The following is a 25,196-nucleotide window of genomic DNA, read 5'->3' as shown; positions in this document are numbered from 1 at the left end:
TGCCCTGGATGTACGACTGCCTTTGAGATCCAAGGTGGTGGGTGTGCTACAGCCTGGACCCTGCAGGACTTGGTCTCCCCGGGAAAAGGTGGGCGTGGCTTTCCGATGGACGGGCGGGGCTTCTGTGGGAGGAGAGTCTCCGCCGAGGGGCTGCGCGGAAGACTCTCGCTTGTGTCCCAGGAAAGGACAGCTGATTCCCCCGAGCGGGGACATGCAGCGTCCCTGAAGACTGAGCAGGAACGGATTGAGAAAGTCCTGTGATAGGAGGGCTGAGGTGTCCGCAACCTGCTTACACCCACGGCCCGGGCCCTGCGACGCCTGGGACCCCAAGTGCGGCGGCAGCGATGCTTGGCCGAGTCTGGGCTCTGGCGCTGGCGCTTATGCTCCTGGCCCCGGGACAAGGTTGGCGAGGTAGGGTTCAGGCGGAAGGGAGCGCTGGGGCGCCACTCGGACCTTAGGGAGAAGGGGGCTGACTTCCTGGATGACACTGGAGCGTCCTTGTGCATCCTATGGCCGCATCTGATACTTGACCCTCACCGACCTCTGCCCTGCCCTTCTGCCCTGTTTGGTCAGTTTGCAGCCCTTCGGCTCTGCGTGATTTCTTCGTGCTCAGGAGTTTGTCGCCTCCTCTTCTCCCACTCTAGGACCCTCAGTCCTGTTAGTGTTCCTCGGTTCTGTTTCCTGCTGATATCCTGCTCTTTAAGGTCTCTTATTTACTGTAAGAAACTTTTGCTGGATTTGCCAGCATCCTAGTGGCAAGTGGAGCCGAATTACCCGCAAAGAGTTAAGTTCCAAACTGCTGGACATCTACTGCACTCCCACCCCACCGCTGGAAATAAGTAATTGATGAACATTTTATCTCTACAATAAATCAATACGTTAAGTTCTGTGTATGATATTTTAGTATATCTGTTACAATCCCTCTTGCTGCTGTAGAAGAGATCTCTACGAAGAAAATAGCACCACTCCTGCATCTTTAATCCATTAAAAAGAGGACAGTTTAGAATACAGGGAAGTTAAAACATTAGTTAGCTCTTCCTGATTGCTTTTTGTGGGCGGATAGTTGGGAATATTAAATGAAAATGACTTATTATATTGTAAATTTCCTTATATGTTTTCAGAAATAAATCTGATCTGTGTATATCTGCCCCTTGAAAAAAAAATACATTTATAATTGCTTAGGGTATAATTTAGTCTTATCATCTTGTTGATCTCAATGTATGTTACTAAGGTGAATTTGCTTTGTAAAAAGAGGAGGGGGGAGAGAAAGCACTTTCCCATGTAAAATTTTAAAAAGAATATTAAAACCCAATATATTATTTCCTGAAATGATACTTTAACAAGGTGTCATTAGTCTGTACCTTCTTTCGTTTGCTTTCAGATTCACTAGATTTTCATGAAGAACTGTTAAACATAAAAAGCATTAAATATGCATTTATTATAGTTAGATAAAATATTTCCAGAAAAATGACTAATATTTATAGAGAGTATCTGCTTCAATGTTTGCCATACAGCACAAAACCCCTTGTTGCCTTTATATAATAGCTTTATAATTTCCCTACTGAGGGCAAATATTAACCCTTACCAAGTTCTAAGTTCATATGTTGGTAAAGTTGGTAAGTTTTTTGTATCTAATAAAGATGGAAGGAGAGAGGAATAGAAAATATTATTTTTTTCAAACAGCTTTATTGAAATACAGTTTATTGTACCATATAAGTCACTCATTTACAGTGTGCAGCAGTTACTGCAGTATGCAGTGGTCTGTTTTTTAGTATATTCACAGATATGTGCAACCACTGCCGTCAGTTATAGGACATTTTTATCATCTGAAAAAGAAATACTGTACTCCAGCTTTCTGTCCCCTCTTCCCTCCATTACCGTCTCACCTTTGCAACCATAGGCAATCTCTGATTTACTTTCTGTTCTATGGATTTGCCTATTCTGGACATTTTAATAAGTGGAATCATATAGCAGCCTGCCTTTTGTGACTGACTGTTTTCACCTAGCTTTATGTTTTCAAGGTTCATTCATATTGTACTATATTTAGTACTTCATCTCTTTTCATGGTGGAGTAATTTTCCACTCTAAGTATTTACATTGTACATTCATCAGTTGAACATTTGGGGTGTTTACACCTTTGGGCCACGTTTTTAAGTTTTTATTTATTTATTTTTTGGAGGGGAGCAGAGAGAGAGAGAGAGAGAGGGAGAGAGAGAATCCCAAGCAGGCTCTGCATCATCAGCATAGAGCCTGACTAGGGGGACTCAAACTCTCGAACTGTGAGATCGTGACCTGAGCCAAAATCGAGAGTCGGTGGCTTAACTGACTGAGCCACCTGGGCACCCCCACCTTTGGGCCATTATATGTAATGCTACTGTGAACATCCTGGTACAAGCTTTTGGGTGAACACCTGTTTTTATTTCTCTTAGGCATGGATATACCTAGAAGCATATTTATTACTGGAATTACTGGATCATGGAGTAATTCTGTTTAACCTTTTGAGGAACAGCTAGTTCCAAAGTGGCTGCATGTTTTATAGTCTCATAGAAGTGTGTGAGGGTTCTAATGCATCCACATCCCGGTTGACATTGAGATTTTGATTTTAGCCACCTTATTTCGTATGAAGTGACATTTATTTGTGGTTTGATTTGTGTTTTCCTGGTGGCTAATGATGGCAAGCATTTTTTCATGTGTTTATTGGTTCCAGTATATCTTCTTTGAAGAAATACTACTCAGATGCTTTGCCGGTGAGTTGTATGAGTTACTTATGTATTATAAATGCAATTATCTTACTAGATATGTGATTTGCAATTTTTCCCCATTCTCTGACTTGTCTTTTCACTTTCTTGATGATGTCTTTGAAGCATGGGAGTTTTTAATTTTAATGAAATCCAATTTATCTATCGTTTCTTCTGTTGCTTGTTTTTTGTTGTTATTTCTTGGAATCTATTGCCAAATCTAAAGTCATGGAGATTTACCCCAATGTTTTTTCTAAGAGTTTTATAGGTTTATATCTTGTATTTTGGTCTTTGATTATACATTTTGAGTTAATTTTTATATATGGCACAACATAAGGGTCCAAGTTTATTATTTTACATGTGAATATACAATTTTCCCAGCACCATTTGTTGAAAAAGACTGTTCTTTCCCATGAAATGACCTTAGCACCTAGGCTGAAAATCAGTTGAAAACCATAGATACATACATGGGTTTATTTCTGGACTCTCCATATTATTCACCGATCTGTGCTTATCCTTTTTTTTTTTTTAATGTTTATTTTTGAGAGAGAGAGAGTCAGAGCATGAGCAGGGGAGGAGCAGAGAGAGAGGGAGACACAGAATCCGGTGCAGGCTCCAGGTTCTGAGCTGTCAGCACAGAGCCTGACACGGGGCTTGAACCCACAGAACGTGAGGTCATGACCTGAGCTGAGGTCAGATGATCAATGGACTGGGCCACCCAGGCGCCTGATCTATACTTATCCTTATTCACCATGATGCTATTTTGATTGCTGATGTTTTGTAGTAAATTATAAAATAGGAAAATATAATTCCTCCTATTTTGTCTTTCTTTTTTAAGAAATGGTTTAGCTATTCTGGGTCCCTTGGAATTCCAAATGAATTTCTAATTAGTTTGCCAATTTCTACAAAGGAGTCACATGGTATTCTGATAGGGATTCTGATAGGATGAACTTTCTTGTTAATTTGGGGCAGATTGCAATCTTAACAACATTAAATCTTATGATCTAGGAATGTGGATGTATTTCCATTTACATAGATTTCTAATTTATTTCAACAATGTTTTGTGATATTTAAATTTACACTTTTTTATTAAATTTATCCCTAAGTAATTTGTTCTTTTGAAGCTATGTAAGTGAAATCATTATTTTAAAGTTTATTTATTTTGAGAGAATGAGAACATGCATGCACGTGAGAGGGGAAGGGACAGATAGAGAGGGAGAGAGATAATTCCAAGCAGGCTCCACACTGTCAGCACAGAGCCCAAAGTGGGGCTCAATGTAGGGCTCAATCTCGCAAACTGTGAGATCATGACCTGAGCCCAAATCAGGAGTCAGATGCTTAACTGACTGAGCCACCCAGGCACCCTCAAATCATTTTTTAAATTGCATTTTCAGTCTATTCTTTGTACATGTGTAGGAGTATAATTAAATTTTGTATCTTGATTTTGTATCCTGAAATCTTTCTAAATGTGTTCATTATAATTTTTGTATGTGTGGGTTTGTTAGGAATTTTTACATAAAAAATCATGTCATATGTGAATAGAGATAGTTTTACTTCTTCTTTTTCAATCTGGATACCTTTTGTTTATTTATCTTTCCTAGTTGTCAGAGTTAGAACCTGAAATACCATGTTGAATAGAAGCACTGAGAGCAGGCATTCCTGATCTTATGAGAAAGCATCCAGTATTTCTTCAAGTATGATGTAACCTGTAGGGTTTTTTGTAGATTCTCTTTATCAGGTGAAGAAGTTACATTCTACTCCTAGTCTTTTTATGTATGTGTGTATACACACACACACACACACACACACACACACACACACATATAAAGAGTGTTAGGTTTATCTCAAATGAGTTTTTCTGGATATTGAAAATCACTTATGGATTTTTATTTTTTTATTATATCAATATGGAATATTATATTGATTAGTTTTTGGATGTTAAATCAACCTTGCACACCTGGTTGAAATTCCACTTGGTCATGGTTTATAATTCTTTGTCTAATTTCTAGATTCATGTTGCCAATATTTTGCTGGGGACATTTGCATCCATATTCAAAAGATACATAGGTCTGTAGTCTTCTTTTCTTGTGATACCTTTTTTCTGGTTTTGGTGTCAGTAATACTGGGCTCTAGAATGAGTCTGGAAGTGTTCCATCCTTTTAATTTTTTTTAATTTTTTATGCTCAACTGACTGAGCCACCCAGGTGCCCCTAGTATTCCATCCTTATATATTATTTAGAAGTGTTTCTGAAGAAATGGTTTATTCCTTAAATGTTTGGTAGAATGCAGCATTGATGCCATCTGCATCTGATCTTTATTGTGTGTGTTGTGTTGTATTTTTTTTTTTTACTCAGTATTTTACATGATACAAATCTATTTGGATTGCTTATTTCTCTTGAGTAAGTTTTGGTGTTTGTGTCTTTTTAGGAAATTTCCAATCTCATCTAAGTTCCCTAATTTATTGACATATACCTGTCTGTAATAATATTCCTTAATAAGATCTGTAGTGCTGTCTCTTATTTCATTTCAGATTCTGGTAACTGAGTCTTTTTGTTCTCAGTCTAGTTAGAGATATGCCAGTTGTGTTGATTTTTTTTCAGAGAACCAGCTTTTGATATCATTGACTTTCTCCATTGTTTTTCTATTCTCAATTTCATTAATTTCCTCTCTAATCTTTAAAATTTCCTTCATTCTGCTTCCTTTAGATGTAGTATGCTCTTCTTTTTCCAGTGTCTTAAGGTACATGGTTAGTTTATTACATTGAGATGTTATTCTTATCTAATGTAAGGGTATATGTCTATAAATTTCTCTCTAAGTACTACTTTGACAGCATCTCATAAATATACTGTATCTGTTTTAATCTTTTCAGTGTATTTTGTCATTTCCTTCTTAATTTCTTTTTTGAGTCATCAATTATCTGGGTTGTTTAATTTACACGTATTTGTAAGCTAATTAAATTTATTTTTGCTGTTTCACAATTTCATTCCATTATGGTCAGAGAACATATTTTGCGTGACTTATGTGGTTTTTTTTAATTTATTGAGGTTTATCTTGTGGTGTAGTTTATTGTCCATCCAGGACAATGTTCCATATGCACTTCAGAAGAACTTATATTTGCTGGTTTTGACAGGTATGTCCTATAGATGTCTTTTAGGTCAAGTTGGTTTATAGTACAGCTCTAGCTCTATTTCTTTGTTATCTTCTGCCCAGTTTTGTATTCATATTGAAAGCGGAATATTGAAGTCCCCAACTACTACTGTTGAAGTATGTATTTTTTCCCATTTCTATCAGGTTTAACTTGATATATTTTCATGCTCTCTTATTAGGGGTGTGTGTGTGTGTGTGTGTGTGTGTGTGTGTGTGTATTCGTAATTGAATATCTTCCACATGGATTGAAACTTTCATCATTACAAAATGCCCCTCCTTATTTCTGGTAATATTTTTAAAGATTTTTTTTGTCTGATATTAATACAGACAATCTAGTTTTCTTGTGGTTGCTGTTTGCATGATATTGCCCATACTTTTACTTTCAATCTATTTGTATTCTTTACAAGAAGCATTCAGTTTGCCTGTTGACATACAAAGCAGGGCAAGGTAAAGAGATTTAGCAAACTAGACACTCTCTGACCTTGTTTTTCAGCCTTTTATGTTGTTGCAGAACTCACAGTTCTATTTTGAATATCAGAAGCTTTAGGGAAGCTAGCAGATTTTCAAAAATTTACAAATATTTGAAATTCCTATAGGGCAATATACCAAAGGTTTTTTAATTATAAACTCAAATATTATGAAGTCCCTGTTTTCAGGCATTAAGCCTATTCATCTCTTAAAAATATAGTGATTTATCTAGTTTCTTAACAAATTTTTTGTCTACCAATTATGAATCTTAAAGAATCCTGGCCACTGTGTTAAACTAGAAAACAATCTAGTACAGGTTACCTTTTATGTACAAATAAAACTAGAAAAGTTTTTTTATACTGTATCATTATGTATCCTTTATAACTTGACACATTCTCCTACAGTATTTGAAATCCAGGTATTATATCCTATTAAATCCTATTATATGCTGTCTCACTTATTTGAATCCTATTGGGATTCAAATAAATGGATATGTAAATTTAAGTGAATATTTTATATGTACTTTTTTATGAGGGAAAAGTTATGTTGGAAGTTTGCTAGAAAGCTTAGCACATCATTCACGTCATGAATAAGTGAGATGGGCTTGTAGAACTATTAGTATTTGAGGAGCTGAGTCCCCACATTTCCAAATGGAAACCAAAACTATCCTTATAATTCTCACTTTGTTAATTGTGTACTGCATTCTAAAGTTAAGGCTGTCATGAGATTTTTAAGAGTGTGGCTTGTTCATTACTAATAAGATTTAAAAATTTTCTACAGAGACCATGAACATTTTTAAAAAGACAAGTAGATTTTTTAGAAAAAACTGAAACGATCAATATAAAAAATATGGGCTGTTATTATTTATATGATTTAAGAATTTTCCTCTAAAATAAATATTAAATAAAAATAAATACAGGTCTAACAATTTCTGTGTAGATATTATATAGTTCTTTGGTATTGCTGATGTTACACTGTGATTGTTACTGTATTTATTACATCTTCAGCTTTGGACTAGAAAACAGTTATTGAGAGTGTAAAATTAGAGAAAATGTGAGAGCTACAGAAGCACTTAGGAAGAAGAAATACCACACAGAATAAAGATGGACTTAGTGACTTTTTTGAACACAAAATTCTACTGCAGGAAAGAGAACAGAGAAAACATCTCAATAATTCATGCAAACCTCACTAGGAATCTCTTTTTAAATATTTCCTTAGTTTCTAACCAGGTACAGTGTTCTGGTATTGATAGGACCTTAGAGTTATTTCAAAATTAGATGAAATGATAGCACATCCCCTGAGTTCCATCCATACACATTTTATGAAATATTTATCCAGTGTTGACAGATTGAGATCATTAAAGTCAATAGAGCTTTTTGGATTACATTCTTCTTGGGAAATTTAAAACTGGTATAGCAAGAGATAAAAGGAAGAGGAAACTTTTGTGCTTATTCCTAAATTTTTTTACTCTAAAAATTCTTTAAGAACACTACATTTTGTGCAATTTAATTATAATATCTACAAACGACAAAATGAACAGCAAAAAATCATAATAAAAAATTGTATACGCTACATTTATGATATCTACTTGCAAAGTAGTATTTCTAGTTTATGCCCTTAAGTTCAGAAATTGATTTTGATTGAAAAACACCTCTGTAACCTAAAATTATGTATATATGTTTGAGAGTTTTGTTCAGTTAGATAAATTTGTCCCACAGTGAGGTACCTTAGTAATGACTGGATTTTTCTTTCCCGTTTCAATTTCATGGATATTATCTTTATTATACTGCTTTCCTTCAGTGTATGTAATAGCTAATATTTGGAGATTTTCTACCTACTGTGTCAACAAGAAACTCTGGTACCCAAATAAGGGCAGTTCTCTGCTCCCTATCATGCGAGAGTACAGGAAGCTCAAACAAGAGTCATATTTCTAGGACGTCTCTTCTTCTTCTGACATCTGCTTCTCTCTTTTTTTATTAAAAAAAATTAGCTTTTATTTATTTTTGAGACAGAGAGAGACAGAGCATGAACGGGGGAGGGTCAGAGAGAGAGGGAGACACAGAATCTGAAACAAGCTCCAGGCTCTGAGCTGTCAGCACAGAGTCCGACACGGGGCTCGAACTCACGGACCGCGAAATCACGACCTGAGCCAAAGTTGGCCGCTTAACCGACTGAGCCACCCAGGCGCCCGTGCTTCTCTCTTCTTGATGGGAAGAGGAGCCTGATGTTCTGCCTCTGTGGGTTTCACAGAAGTATCTCCCAGGCCAAGTGCTGCTAAGACAACTTCCCCAAAAAACACGGAACTCTTCTTTTTCTGCTTCAAAACTGTACCCCTGAACCCCATTCCTTTTCCTGTGTTTGGTAGTAAAAAGGTATTCCAATACTTTATCTTAAAAAAAAAAAAGAAAGAAAGAAAAGAAAGAAAAAAGCTTGACAACTTTATATTCTTTCCTGTACTGAAGAATGCAGGAAGCTTCAGTAGGAGGGCATTTTGCAAAAATTAGATTAGCATTAAAAGCTTAATTTACTTTGTTGCCTTTCAGGACTTGGTAGAGGTGGATATTGGGGGACCTATAGTTACTGGGAAGGAAAGCAGGTCATGGAGGGTCAGTAATGGCATTCAAACCTGGAAGGCCATCCTCAAGAGGAGGCTTATAGGGGCTGTAACTTCAGATGGAAAGAATGAAACAAAAACAAAAACAAAAACAAAAACCTATGTCAACAGTGATAACAATATCGACTGTCCAAATTAAATGGAAATAAAAGTCTTGAAGCTCAAGTACCTCAAAAGCACATCCTACAGTTTGCTGACTGGATTATTGCCTTTATGAAAAGTGGAAGTCATCTTTGACTTACTAAGAGACCCTAACATTTCTGATGGTCCTTATGTGCAGTTGTGGATTATTTGTTTAATTTGGGGAAAGAATCAATTTTAATTGAGGACTAACCCATGTTAATGAAGGAAACGTGTACTTAAGATACTGTCTTTCCCTCCTAGCTCAGGAGTGCTCTCCTGGGGGGCACCAGATTCTTCAGAGCCCTTACCGAAGTGTGCATTTTGACTCGTTGCAACTCCAGCATTCTCCCTTTCAAAACCTGGTGTGTGACCGTTCCCTGTCTCCCGGATGGTATCGGTTTCTCATCTTTGACAGACCTGCTGAGATGCCAACCAAATGTGTTGAGGTATTTCAACTCACTAAGAACTACATGTGCTTTTCCTTATGTATGTTTTCATGAGGGTCGAATCTTGTTACAACCAGTTTATTTCTCACTGTAAAATATTTTTTTTGCTTGTGTATCAAGATTGAGTTAATCCAAAGAGGTATTTCCATGTTCCCTGTTCTCATGGTAATAGTAATAGCAATGGTTAATGTTATGCTCATGCAGTCCACCAAGGGTTTTTACCTACAATATCTTATGTAGTTTTTACAATGGCTCTACAATGTAACCTGTCATCATTATTTCCATCATATAGCACAGGAAACATAGATTCTTAGGCGAAACACTCCTACTAGAGTTACCCAGCTACCCAAACACCCAAGTTTTGATCCCAGACCACCAGTCCCCGGAGCTCATGTCCTGAACCACACACAAGTAACCTGCTAACAGTAAAATAATGTGTATTCCAAGTACTTCATTTCTTGTCAGTCTTAAATAGAAGGTTCATTCCCCTTATTGTTACTCACCTTTTGTGAATTATGCGGAAACAGGAATTATTTTCCCTTTTAAACACACAATGTAAAAAAACTCAGTAAAAATATCCAAATTTTAACAATATTTAATTTTAAGTGGTGACATTGTGGCTATCTTATTTTTTTCCTTTTTGTTTATTTGCTTGTCACTTTTGTGGCATTTTGTTTGTGATAAACAAAAAAATCAGAATTTAAAAGTAAAATTTGGGGGCGCCTGGGTGGCGCAGTCGGTTAAGCGTCCGACTTCAGCCAGGTCACGATCTCGCGGTCTGTGAGTTCGAGCCCCGCGTCAGGCTCTGGGCTGATGGCTCAGAGCCTAGAGCCTGTTTCCGATTCTGTGTCTCCCTCTCTCACTGCCCCTCCCCCGTTCATGCTCTGTCTCTCTCTGTCCCAAAAATAAATAAACGTTGAAAAAAAAAATTTAAAAAAAAAAAAAGTAAAATTTGCAGAAATTACAGGAAATTCACTACATCCTTAAATATTTGCGTTCTTTTCCTTTGGCTGAACTAACTATAGTTGAATCTAGAACCTGACACAAATGTAAAGGTGAGATGATTCCTCTGGGTCTGTGCCCCCATGAGGAAGTGTTCTCTGCCCCCACTCTTTCATCTCCTACTTGAACCAAGGCTTTGCAGCATCGAACTGGAGAAGTGATCTTTTTTTTTTTTTTTTAACTCTACAGGATAATACATGTCTGTGTAAATAAATGTCTATTATAATGTTTAAAGTAATTTATGTGCACTACAGAAAACTTAGAAAATAAGAGACATTTTATAGAATAACATTCATGCATTCATCATCCACCCACACAGTCATACCTCCATTCACATTTTTCTGTCATTCCCTCTTTTCATATTGTTCTTTAAGGTTCATGCTACATGTTAAATTGCATAACATGCTTTTTTCAAGTACCATTAAAGCATTAACATTTTCCTATGCTGTTGAATATTCTTTAAAATTAATTTTGAACATAATATTCTATCACTAGTGTATTTAGTAAGATTATTTTTATAAGTAAAATTAGTGGAGGTTAGTATCTTTTTGATACATATAATTGTTTTTAGAAAATATAATGCTAACATTTCATTTCAGTAGCAGTAGATAAAAGTACCTTTTCTAATAATATTTATTTGTTTTGAGAGAGAGGAGAGAGAAGGAGACCGCAGAGGAGGGGGAGAGAGAGAGGGAGAGAATCCCAAGCAGGCTCAGTGCTGTCAGTGCAAAGCCTGACATGGGGCTTAGTTTCATGAACTGCAAGATCATGAACTGAGCCAAAACCAAGAATCAAATGCTTGACCTACTGAGCCACCCAGGTGCCCTTGTGATCTTAGTTTTTAAGTGGGTAATAATATATCATTATTAAATAAGTATAATAATGTGACAATATAATCCTATTAAATAATATTTCCTATTAAATTCTTATTTGTCTTATATTTTTAAAATAATTATTTAAACACAATTATTAGTCTTTTCCTTTATTATTTCCTTTGCTATTAAGCATGGGGATAATAATAATACTGAGTGCTATAATCTGGCTAATAATTACTGAGTCATTGCTATGTAGAAATTATGTTGTGTACATAATTATGTTTATAGCTCACCATAGTACAGTGTGGTACATTCTGCAATCCACCTAGAACAAAAGGAAAAGATGGATGTTGAGTTCCTGTCCCAAGGTCATGCATTTAGCAAGTGCCTGGGTCCTTCCCAAGTCATATATAGTTTCTTCTATTTTTCCTGGATTAGTTTTCTGTTTAATTCCATTTTCCATCTGGAAGCGATTTTGCTAATTGGCTTCAAGTGAGGCTTTAACTTCCTTTCTTTCCCCAAATCGCCAACCAGTTGTTTCATCACCAAATTGTGAACAGTCCTTTCCTTCTCCCCTGATTTTTGATACCTCTTGAACCATGCATTAACTTCTTACATATACTATATTTAGTAATTTCAGAAGAAATCTCCAAGGTGAGTTTATCTTTTTGCTCTGTATTAAGATAACTTCAGATTCACCTATCTTACCTTAAAATATATTGCTATGATAGTAAGTTATCTGATACTGAATTTCTCTTGTTCATAATACAAAAATAACACAGAATAAATTTAAATTGAGTAAGGTTATATTAATTATGAGCAATCTACCTTAAATTTAATATTCCATAAAGTTACTTTTATAGTACAGGTATAAGTTATTAGATTTTTTAAATGATAACTTAATATTTTAAAGGTGGTTCAGAAAAAAATGCAAAGTTGATTTATCTATCACATGTGAAAATAACTTGGATTTTCTACTTTTGTTTTCTCTATTGCAAAAGATGAATCACTGTGGAACACAGGCCCCCATCTGGCTATCCCTGAGAGATTCAGAGACACTGCCTTCACCTGGAGAGATCAAGCAACTGACAGCTTGTGCCACATGGCATTTTTTGTTTAACGCTACAAAAGACTGCTGTCTTTTTCAAATCCCAGTGTCTGTAAGAAACTGTGGAAAATTTTTTGTGTACTTACTACAGCCCACTCAAGGATGTATGGGATATTGTGCAGAAGGTAAGAAAACGTGAGTAATATCCATGAACTACTAGTCACAGAACTGTGTGTGTTGCTCTGTTTGGGCCATTCTCTGGATAGGTTGTGTTGAGATATACAAATCTCACTGAGTCTTGGTCTGCCACTACTGCTAGAGTGAAGCTAAATTTCTGGTTTAAATTGGCCAAATCTGTTTAGGATTTTTTACCAAGATCTTAAGTGAGCCAATATCAGCAATATTTGCTGATGTGAAAGTATCAAAGCAGATTTCTTGCCATTCCTCCCATTGAACATAATGATTGAGTTTGTTAAAACTTCTTTGGTTTCCTCATGCCCTTTCACCCTTTTTAATTAAAGGATGAGGATGGTGAGTGAAAGATGTCGTAGACTCTGGGTCTGGAGTTCTCTCTTGTCCAGCAAGAGAGCAGACGCAGGATTGAAATGCGAGAGAGGCTAATGTCGAGGAAGAGACGAGACACGAGTAAGGGTCCTTGCTCATTTTTATTAGGATCAGAAGGCTTACAAGCTTGATGGACATGCACAAAGAGACCATGAAACCATGAACATTAACTCATGGGTGTGAGGGAAAGGGGCTTTTGAATATATGTGGCGTTAGGGGTTTGGGTCAATACAAAACAAAGTCCTGGTGCCAGGCAGATGGTTGTTTACGGCAGGCATGAGTCTGTTTATCTTAGCTAGCCTAGGGAATAAGACAGAAAGAGCGTGCTACCATCAGGGTCAACAAAGCACCTTTCTTTTGCTAATTTGCTCCACTCTGGGCAACTTTGCCCTGCTGCCATCCATAGCCCTCTTTACCTGTTTACCTATTTTGGTCCTTCCTTCCTGTGAAAGCAGCTTTCTGCTATTGTACTATGTTGGGGGCTGCTTCCACCCTGAATACCTAATCTTGTTTACCTCATCTTGGATGTTTTCATCCTGAAATTTCCTATTCCTATACCTTTGTCATATACTGGGGGCCTTTTCCCTGTTTACCTAATCTTTGATGCTTTCATTCTGTGGCTTCCTATTACTTTATGCCTTGTTAACCCATGCGTGCAAGCTCAGGGAATTCCTAAGCTTATTCCACACAAAAAGATATCATGCAAATGTGTTTTAAGTTATTTCGTCTTTCATTCATTAATAGTGATTGAATGTTTATCCTTTGCCAGAAATTATTTTAGGCCTTAGGGTTATAGTAATGAACAAGACAAATGAGATATCTTCCTTCATGGAACTCACATTCTAGTGGAGTGCCTCAGACATAGAAAAATAAACTGGATATGACTCAAAGAATAAAATAAATATCCACGAGTCCCTACTACATCAAGACATGATTAGAGAAATAAATTGATGGAAGAAAGGAGACAACCCTTCCTTAAAGAAGAATTGCAAATATTTGTAGTTAGTATCCCACATAGAATATGGGGCCTAATTCCTTTCATTTTGATTGTGAGCAGTATTTAGTGACTTGTTCCCAAATAATAGTGTATAGAAAGGAAAATACAGTGATTTTATAAGGGAGAAACGTAGTAGACACTGTATTAACCAAGTGATCAAGGTTAATATCATGAGTGATAATGTATGTTGATATCAGTTACCTGCTGATAACATGCAATAAGATGTACTTCTCCTTTGTGGTATTCTTCCCTAAAAGCCATAACCCCAGTATAATCATGAGAAAATTCATACAAATCCAAAGTGAGAAATATTATACAAAACACCTGTGAAAAATACTCTTCAAAAGTGTCAGAATCATGGAGAGTCATGAGAGAGTGAAAAAACTGTCACAGATTGGAAAAGATTAGGGAAACATGATGAATAATGCAATATGATGATATCCTGGATTGAATACTGGAACAGAAAAGAATGTTAGCAGAAACTGGTAAAATCCAAATAGACTTTTCAGTTTATTTAAGAATAGAGTCCTAACTGGGACACCTAGGTGGCTCAGTCGGTTAAGCATCCAACTCTTGATCTCAGCTCAGGTCATGATCACACGGTTGTGAGTTTGAGCCCCACATTGGGCTCTGTGCTGACAGCACAGCGCCTACTTAGGGTTCTCTCTCTCTCTCTCTCTCTCTCTCTCTCTCTCTACCTCTCTACCTCTCTCTCTCTCTCTCTCTCCCCTTGCCCCGCCAAAATAAATAAATTAAATAAACTTAAAAAAAAAAAAGAATAGAGTCCTAAGATCAATTTCTTAGTTTTAACAAATGTATCATGGTTTTGTAATATGTTAACATTAGTGAAAGGGTATTATTACCAGGAAAGCTCCATATTATTTTTGCAACTTTTATGTGCATTTAAAATTACTTTTAAATAAAATGTTTATCACAAACTGAAAATAAAACAAAAAAATTGTTTTTGGAAGCAAAATGTGTTATAAATTAGAGAAAACTGGTCAGTGCAATAATGATTGACTGGCACTAGGATGCTGTCTCACCCAGAGTACCTGAAGAAGGTCTCTCTGACAGTTGATGAACTTGAGCTGAGCTCTGAATGAGGAGAATGAACCATCCATGAAGACATATGGGGAAAGAGCATTCTAGGTAGAAAGAACAACAAATGCCAGTGTCCTTAGACAGGTATGAAGATGGCTGTTCAGTGAACTGAAGGAGGAACAACATGGCAGGAAGACTGAATGGATGAGACTTCAGAGATGAGATCAGAGAAGTAGGAAGGGGACAGAATCTGTAGGGTATGTTGACCGTGGTAAGAACTTAGATAGTCATAACTGCAGTTTAAAGCCTTAATGGGATTTAAAATAGGTGAATATGATCTATGGATTGTATTTAAAAAACTCCATTGAAGAGGCTGTGGAAAGACAGTGGTGGCTCAAAGGTTGGAGAAGGAGGAAATGGTTTAGACTAGTGGCAAAGAAAAGAGGTTATTGAGTTGGGATGTCTTTTGGAGGCAGAGCTCATGCATTAGATATGAGAGAAGGTGGAAAGAAAGGAACCAAGGACAAGGCCTAGGTTTTTTGCTTGAGCAGCTGAGATAGGAAAGCAACACATTAGTTGGGGAGAGAAAGGAATGGACAGTTCTGTTTTGGCTTGTTATCTAAGAGAGGACATGAGATATACAGACATAAAATGCACAGCAGATTCATGAGCCTGCCACTGACCATGTTGTTGACTAAGGATGTTGGAGAAGAGGGTAGTTCCCATAATACACCATCATGGAGCTCACAATAGATAATTGAACTTAATGAGTTTTTTGGGTTTTTTTTTTCTCTGTGCTCAATTATGACTGTGAACTCTTTGAAGACAATGTACCCTTTATATCAAGGTCTCATGACCTCATGCACAGTACCAAGTAAGGACACAACAAATGCACATTAATAGAAGTGTTTAATAGAACTAGTGACCCAACTCCTCAGATACAAGGAGCTCAAAATGGAAAGAAGCTACATAATGGTGATTTTTTACTTGGACTGCTTAGACAGGAATGAAGCTGATAATTGAGGGATTTATTCTTGGTTGGGGATAGAGAAAGTTTGCTGATATGTGACCAAATTATGGGAGGAAACCAATATCCCTCTACTATGTTATCTGGATTCCTCCATATGTAGGAGACTGAAAATGCTAGGAGATACTGTTCTGGATTAGTGCTCTTAAACTAGGCCAAACACTTGATTTAGCAAACAGTGACAATCATGTTAGTAATAGCTATGAATATTTTCATCTTGAGGTTGTTAGATTATCCAAAAACAAAAAACAAAAAAAACCTACAAATAATAGATATGGCAAAACAATGGCTAGGAATATACATGGAACCACAAATTGCAATGAGTGGTGTGAATGAGAAGATTAAAAGTTGCTGTAGGTGTGACTGGGAGGCTCAGTGGGTTGAGTGTCCAATTCTTGGTCTTGACCCAGATCATGGTCCCACGACCATGGGATCAAGCCCCACATTGGGCTCTGTGCTGAGTGTGGATCCTGCTTGGGATTCTCTCTCTCTCTCTCTCTCTCTCTCTCCCTCCCTCCCTCCCTCCCTCCCTCCCTCTCTCCCCTTCTGCTCCTCTCCCCTACTCATGTTTTCTCTCTCTAAAATGAAAATTAGAAAAAAAAGTTGCTGTAGATGAGAATACCAAAGGTGAAGGAGGGTGAAATTTATAATGAGGAACCACAGAAGAAAGCCTCTTCTGAGAAAAGGGCATTGACATTGAGAGTTTGAGGGTAAACAGTCCTGGGTCAGATAAAAATTGTGGGGAACAACATCCCAGACAACAACAACAACAGCACGTAAAAGGCCTTAAGGCAGTAAGTGTGGTGTTGCTCCCAAGAGTGAAAGTAGCGCAGAGATGTTGGATCGCAAAGAGTGAGCAGAGTATTACAAGACATGGGTTGGAAAGGCAGCAGGGTCTGCTAGTTAGGGAATTCTTCATTTTATTCTGTGCTTTGAGAAGTCTTAAGAGAATTATCCTGAGAGCTTTAGCCAGTAAGTCTTCACATTTCTTACACAGCTGCTAGCCAGCTAAACCTGGTTGATAGCAGTATGTTCAGGAAGGACAGCAACTGCTCAGTTAATAGAGCTAATGTTATCCATTAGGAAGGAGAGAATCCAGAGAAATGCATCTTGAGTGGCCAAGGTGAGAGATTTGAAAAATGTCTTTTTAGTATTTTTCAATATTCTTGTCATCAAAATAGTTAATTTTTACAAAATCTCTAATAATATTACCAAGTATTTGTGGAAAATTGCATAGGTATTTCAATGGGAAAAAAACCAACAACATATCTACATTATTTTTTAAGAAATATTGATTACTATTAAAAATGAAAACAGAACTTTTATACCACGGAACATCATAAAAGCAATCACTTAGACAAAAATATTGTTTAGAGGGGCTCCTGGGTGGCGCAGTCGGTTGAGCGTCCGACTTCAGCCAGGTCACGATCTCGCGGTCCGTGAGTTCGAGCCCCACGTCAGGCTCTGGGCTGATGGCTCAGAGCCTGGAGCCTGTTTCTGATTCTGTGTCTCCCTCTCTCTCTGCCCCTCACCCGTTCATGCTCTGTCTCTCTCTGTCCCAAAAATAAATAAAAAACGTTGAAAAAAAATTTAAAAAAAAATATTGTTTACATTGAATTTAAAAACTCAATACATATAATTTGCATTTTTTGACATGCTGTTAATACTTAAAAAAATATGTCCTGTTAATGTCATTCCCGCCCATTCATTTTCTCAAGTTTGAATATTCAAAAGTATTTCTTTTATTCTTCATATTCATGTCCTCCTACTGGTTTTAAGTAAAGAGAATTTCTGGGAGAAGATTGTTATTTTTTACTTTTTGTATATAAGTTATTAATCGATATACACATGAATTATCTTCTCTGATGTGCCAATAAAAGCTTACCTTGAAATACTATTTAAACTTGAATTAGAATTCCTGGATAGCAAACAGAAATGAATCACATAATCCTCTTAAGTGTCTTTTTCTCTTGCTTACCAAGAATCTGAAGCAGATGTTCCGGGCTGATGATGACTTGGCCATTTACAATGTCAGGCTGAGGTCTCTGTGAGTCTCTAGGCTTTTTCTTCACAGTGATGAGATGAAGGTCCAGTTTTTGCTCTTTATGTGAATTTTAGACAGGATAAAAGGGGAAGCCCAAAGGATAAAAAGAGAGCTTGTGCTAACTGGAACTTACCTCCCCTTCAGGAGCTTATTTGGAAGAAGTTTTATCACAACTACTTCAGAAGAATTCTTTGGCTTATCTCTGTCTTCAGAGGCAATCTGTGAAATCTCCTTTTTTACTTGGACATATTTCTGTCACCAGCTAACAGGCTATTGGATAAGCAACAATCCATCAGGTATATTTAGCTTAAAAATCATCAAAACAGGGGTGCCTGGGTGGCTCAGTTGGTTAAGCGTCCACCTTTGGCTCAGGTCATGATCTCACAGTTCATGAGTTCTTACAGCCCTGTGTTGGGCTCTGTACTGACAGCTCGGAGCCTGGATCCTACATCAGATTCTGTGTGTGTGTGTGTCTTTCTCACTGCCCCTCCCCCTGCTAATGCTCTGTGTGTGTCTCTCTCTCTGTCAAAAATAAACAAATATTTAAAAAAATTTTTGAACATTATCAAAACAGCACAAATTAAAGAAAATTGCCACCATTTTAATAATATATTCTTATGACTTTTGTTTTTTATAACTTACATATAATTTTCATACAATTTATATACAATTTCTATAAGGCAAAGAAAACAAGAAACGTTAATTCAAGATTATACTTATAATCAATGCCATTCAAGCAAAAAGATTTATATATGTTATTTACTGAGAAAAGTTCATTAGAAAATGTTTTTTCATATTTTCCATGTTTGTACTTAACAAGGTGGTTATTAGGTCCTTATGCTATACAAAGAGGCATCATATCAATTGGAAGTAGGCCATGAGAAGTTGAGGACATATACTATATACCCTACAGCACCCACTAAAATATGTGTGTGTATCTAATAGCCAATAAAATAGATAAGATACACAAAATACACCTTTTAGAGATACAGAAACAGGTGAAAAGTGCCAAAAGGACAAATAGAAAATAGCAACATGATAGATTTAAACCCTAGAATATCAATAATTATATTAAATATATGTGATCTAAACACCCCAATTGAAAGTCAGAAATTTTCAGATTGGATAATAAAAGCAACACCCAACTATAACTATAGGCTGCCCAGAGAAGCCCATGTTAAACATAAAGAAAAATGAGGTTATAAATATGAGGAAAGAAAAGGATTGACTTAGGTACCACAAATGACAAGAAATCTAGAGTGGCATTGTACATATCAGACAAAGTAAATTATTGAACAAAGAATATCACCTAGAAGACAAAGTGTCATTTCCTAAAGATAAAAGGATCAATTGAACAACAGGATAAAACGGTTCTAAATACTTATGTACCTAGTAACAGAATTCAAAATACAGGAAGCAAAACTTACAGATCTTTAAGAAGAAATAGACAAATTTATGGTTCATGTTGGAGATTAACACTCATCAGTCAATAATTGAGCACATAGAAACAAAAACAAAAAAAATGGAGGAGAGTGGAAAGATTCTATCAATCAACTTGATCTAAATGACATTTAGAGAAGATTCCACAGATGACAGAACAACCCACATTCTTTACAAGTGCACCATAAACATTTACCAAGATAGATTACATGCTAGGCCCTAGTGTAAGGAAATTAGAATATAAAAAAAAGTTTGATGTTAGTAAAAAAAAAAAACCCACTAAATATACTGTGAAAACAAGAGAGTTTACAGATCTGTGGGATCTGTAAGAAAAAAAAACAAACTCAGTTTATATGTTAAGAAACTAGAAGCAGCACAAATGAGACCCAAAGTAAGCAGAAAGGAAATAACGATCAGAGTGAAAATCAATGGAATAATACACAAAATGAAAAAAGTAAAGGCAGAAGTTTCCAATATCAGGAATAAGAGAGGTGATAAAATACAGACTCTCCAGATATTAAAAGACTTATAAGAATAAAGAATTATTATGAATAACTGCCAATACATTTGACAACTTAAATGAAGTAGACAAATTTCTTGAAATACACGGATACTAGAGCTCATTCAAAAGAAAAAATAATTTCAATGGCCCTATAATTGTTAAACAAATTGTATTTTTAGTTAAAATCCATTCCACAGATAAAATAAAACAATCAAGAACCCTGGCCCAGATGGTTTGGGAATTCTTCCAAATAATAAAGGAGGAAATAATACCAATTTTACATAACTTTTCCAGAAAAATGAATAGTAGGGACCTAAAAACTTCTGTAGAGCCAACAATACTCTCAAAGTAAAAGCAAGACACAGACATTCAAGAAAACTATATCCCTCATACATATAAATGCAGATGGTATGATCATCTATTTAGAAAATCCAGTGGAATCTACAAAATAGCTATTGAAGCTAGTAAGAAGTAATACTGAAAGAAAAAAGATCAACATATAAAAATCATTTATATTTCTTTACATACGTACTAGCAGGAATTTTATCTAAAAATACTAATTATAGTACCAACTATATGAAATACTTAGGAATAAATATGGAAAAAGATGCACAAGACCTATAAAGTGAAAACAGTAAAACTTTGCTGAGAAAAATTGGAAAATTTAAAATAATGGAGAGATAAACCATGTTTATGGAACAAAGATCAATGTTAAGAAACCAATTCTCAAGGTAATTTATAGCTCTAAAACAGTCCTAATCAATATCTCAGCAAGCTTTTTTTTTTTTTGGAGATTGACAAATTTTCCTAAAATTTATATGGAAATTCAAAATATCTGCAATACCCCAAACTACCTTGATCAGGAAAAGAGTTGGGCAATTTATAGTGACTTTCAGATTTATCCTAAAGTTAATCTGTAAAGTGTTATGTTTGCATCAAGATAGATCAGTGGATAAGAACAGAGCCCAGAAATAAATCAACACACATATAATCAACTGATTTTCAACACTAAATATAGTCAATTCTTTAGAAAAAGGACAGTAGTTTCAACAAATCGTTTATACACAAATTTTAAAAAATGAACTGTGATCAAAATGCGTATAAAAATATAACTCACAAAAGGGGTGCCTGTGTGGCTCAGTTGGTTAAGTGTCAGACTTCAGCTCAGGTTAGGATCTCACGGTTTGTGAGTTCAAGCCCTGTGTCAGGCTCTTTGCTAACAGCTCAGAGCCTGGAGCCTGCTTCTGATTCTCTGTCTCCTCCTCTCTCCCTGTCCCTCCCATGCTCATGCTCTGTCTCTGTCTCTCAATAATAAATAAACATTAAAAAAAAATTTAAAAAGGTATAACCCACAATGAATCATTAGTTTGAGTTACAAATAACAGAAAACAAGTTGAAATAATGTTTAAAAATCATGAACTCTAAGGATTTTAGGATGTGTCATTCAATCTGAGAAAGAGTTAAATAAGAAGGCCTCAGAAGATATGAGCATTAGAGCACCTCCCATGAGGTTAGCAACAAGAGTCTATACACATTCCTGTAGAACTTCATCATTGACTTGACTGTGCTCTCAAGTCCTTATCTCTCAGGTTAAATTCTAAATTCTTCCAAGAAGCAATCTGATGAGCCTGTCTTTGTTCGAGTAGTTACCTTTGTTCCAATGAACCTAGTTTGGCATTGGGTTATAGTTATTACCATGACAGCTGTCAACTCATTTCTGTAACCCTGCACATGATTATAGGGGAAACAAGTTCCACAGAAGTGGTTCAAACCAATTGTTGTATAAATTTATGTAAATTTTAGTTTCATTACTTAATAGTGTAGACTAAAATTTAGGAAACAAGACATGAAAGCTTTAGTTGTTTTAAAATATGATTCCAAATTATCTCTATTTGATCTCATCCTGAAAAGGGAAAATTTTATTATAAATAAAAATGAGAATAAGTAAGTCTTAGTCTATTGAAACATACTTCTCCGAGGAATTGTCATTTCAGATATTTATGTATGTATTTATATCTTTATGCTCAATTGAATAAATATATAAACCTTAACCTTTTGCAGCTATTTCTGATGCAAAATTACACCCATGTGACCCTGATGAAATTGAAATTAGTGGTGACTGTGTTCGTAAGTATCAAATTTTATTTTTTTAACAATTTATAAACTTACAATTTCAAAATTGTTTTGTTTATTCATTTCTCTTGAGAGAGAGAGAGAGAGAGAGAGAGAGCGAGCGAGCATGAGCAGGGGGAGGGGCAGAGAGAAAGAGGGAGAGAGAGAATCCCAAGCAAGCTCCGTGCTGTCAGCCGAGAACCTGATTCAGGGCTCAGTCTCACAAACTGTGAGATCATGACCTGAGGTGAAATCAAGAGTTGGACACTTAACTGACTGAGCCACCCAGGTGCCCCCATTTCAATGGGTTTTTATGTTCTGTAACTTACTTAGATGTTAGTTATGCTATTTGACTTCACCTCAGTCTCGTGACTATCAAAAATAAAAATCACTTTATCCTGCCTGTAAGGAATAGTCCTGGAATTAGCAAATATATGGAGTTGGGCATGTCATACCCTACAGATATTGGTAGAATTCTTATATGGGGAAATATTTGGCAGTATATCGCAACAATATTAAAAATGCACATATATTTGTCCTCAACAATTCCATTTTCAAAAGTCTAGCTTATAGAAATATTTAAAGAAGCATGTAAGTACTCTCTTTAAAACAGCATTTTTCTAATAATATGAAAAACTAAATTGCAAATATACAATAACCGCTGATGATTCAATATTTTTGGTGTACCCATGATAAAATATTCTATAAACAATATTAAAATTCAGCAATACATTCTTTGATATTAGTAAATATTAATAGCATACTGTAGTTAAGAAATCAAAATATGTAGCACAATCTCATTTTTATTTTCTGAAAGCGATTGCATTTGTACCAAATAACTCTTGAAAGATAAACACCAAAAATGTTAATGGTACTCGTAATTTTTCTCCTCCTTCAAATCTGTATTTTTTGTATTTTCTAAATTAAATTTTTAGAAGTTGTTTACACACTAAAAAAATCCTATGTCAGTATTTCTTAAAATAACTCTAAATAGATCGTCTAATAAATTTATGATATCTACTTAAAGGATGAGAAGATATTAAAATTATTATTGAAACCTTAGCGTTTTTGTGGGATATATTGGTCAAGTATATTGATGATGATATGAGAATATAATAAATGAATATGGGATTGTTGACATATAATTAACTAAGGTGTTTGATAAAATAAACCATAATGACAAAAAACAAATCAGGATAGATTATATAATATTTAGATACCAGTTCTAAAAATTAATATGTTTTGCCTTTGAAAACTACCCTTATAATAATGCTCAAAATAAGGGGTGCCTGGGTGGCTCTGTCAGTTAAGGATTTGACTCTTGATTTTGGCTCAGATCATGATCTCACAGTTGGGAGGTCAAACCCCAACATGGGCTCTATGCTGGGCGTGGAAGCTGCTTAATAGTCTTCTTCCCCCTTGCTCTCTGCCCCTTCCTCACTTGCACTCTCTCTCAAAAAACAAAATAATAGCACTCAAAGTAAATCCCTCTGAGTTGTTTTTCTATGTTCTATTCCAATCGTAAATGGATTTTCCAGCTCCTTTTTCTACTGTTCTTTAAACAAGTTATTATTTTATCTGAAAGTCTCAGTTTAATTAAACACTGTGATTTAAGTTCTTAAGAGAACAAAACAATATCCCTAATAATAGTAATATTAAACATAAAGTATATTTGTTATACTTTATATATAACCTGCATAATAGGTTTGGATTATCTTTCTCATATACATATATTATAGTGAAATCGCTTTTCTTTTCTGAATAAGCAATAAATTTAAGCTATGTATGTATGTTGTACAGAAGGCTTATGCAATTATTGGAAAAAAATGCTATACAAAATCATACACAATCTGGGGAGATAACCCTTGAATGGAAATATTGAATCAAAAGTCAACAGCTTCAGGATAAAGTAGAGAATATGTTAACATATCCAGCAACTGTTAATATCAGAATTTACAAAAAGGTACAAGCAGAAATAATTTATCTCTTGTTTTTGCAAACTTTTCTTTTAAATATATGTTGACAAAGTTTCTTTCATCTACATTGTTGTGAGCAATGATCTGTTTTTTCACCCAGATAGTTGATGCCATTTAAAATAGTGATTCAAAGTTTTAATTTTCATGAATTATTTTCTTTTCAGTTATCTGTCATCTCTTACTCTAAATAATCATTTCCATAGATAGTTCTTCCCTGTTTGGAAATAAGTTGAACTTCTTTTTCCTAATTTATGTAAGAGAAAATTTTCTCTCATATATAATTTTTTTAAAAACCAATGTACTAAAGAGTAGTCTATTATTTCTTTCAAATGTGAACATAATGATTTGACCTCATGTTTAAGATGTTTGGCAAGGTATTTGTTACTTAAATTAGGAGTGCCTGGGTGGCTCAGTTAATCATCCAACTCTTGATTTTGGCTCAGGTCATGGCCTCATAGTTTGTGAAATCGAGCCCCGAGTTAGGCTCTGTGCTGACAACACGGACCCTGCTTGGTACTCTCTCTGCCCCTTCCCTGCTTGCGTGTTCTCTCTCTCTCTCTCTTTCTCTTTCTCTCTCTCTCAAAAAAAAAAAAAACAAAAAACAAAAAACAAACAATATTTATTACTCAGATTAATTCGAAAAAAATTCATTTGCTACTCGGATTTTGTAATTGAATATCTAACAAAATAGCAAGTTAAAATATCTTAAAATACACAAGGTTATTTTTTCCCTTATATTTAGGTTAGAATCCCTCAGAGTTTTCAAAAATCTATGAGAGGACTAAAAAAATTACTTTTGCAACTATTGTAAAATGACCATGTATATCCTAAAAAAAATTTGTACATTTTAGCACATGTTTTAAATCTTGTAAAATTTATCACTTAGATATTTTTCTCTTTTCTAAAACAAAGGAAATTTTAAAAACTCATTTAGAAACATTTTAGATCCCTAAATTTAATCTTACGAATGACCAGAGATGAAAATTGCAAAATCTTCCCAAGTTCCTAGAGAAAATTTCAAACATTTTTAACATCAGAAAAATGAAAAGAGTAAGACTGTTGTTTAACACCTGATGTATTTCACTCAACAGT

At 35.4% G+C, this 25,196-nt stretch overlaps 1 protein-coding gene across 1 annotated transcript in view; it reads left to right on the top strand.

Moving 5' to 3' along the window:
- The first annotated feature begins 336 nt into the window (after positions 1 to 336).
- VWDE (von Willebrand factor D and EGF domains) overlaps positions 337 to 25,196 on the top strand; it is an 82,970-nt gene continuing 58,110 nt past the window's right edge. The window contains exons 1-4 of the mRNA XM_047826527.1: positions 337 to 411; positions 9,352 to 9,536; positions 12,355 to 12,586; positions 22,078 to 22,143. Coding sequence (XP_047682483.1) covers positions 345 to 411; positions 9,352 to 9,536; positions 12,355 to 12,586; positions 22,078 to 22,143 — 550 coding nt within the window. The 5' untranslated portion in view covers positions 337 to 344. The remainder of the gene's footprint in view (positions 412 to 9,351; positions 9,537 to 12,354; positions 12,587 to 22,077; positions 22,144 to 25,196) is intronic.

Source organism: Prionailurus viverrinus, chromosome A2 (genome assembly GCF_022837055.1).
Source record: "Prionailurus viverrinus isolate Anna chromosome A2, UM_Priviv_1.0, whole genome shotgun sequence".
In the NCBI taxonomy this organism is placed as follows: domain Eukaryota; kingdom Metazoa; phylum Chordata; class Mammalia; order Carnivora; family Felidae; genus Prionailurus; species Prionailurus viverrinus.
Note: the sequence above shows the minus strand (reverse complement) of the source record. Positions and strands in the feature narration are given on the sequence as shown.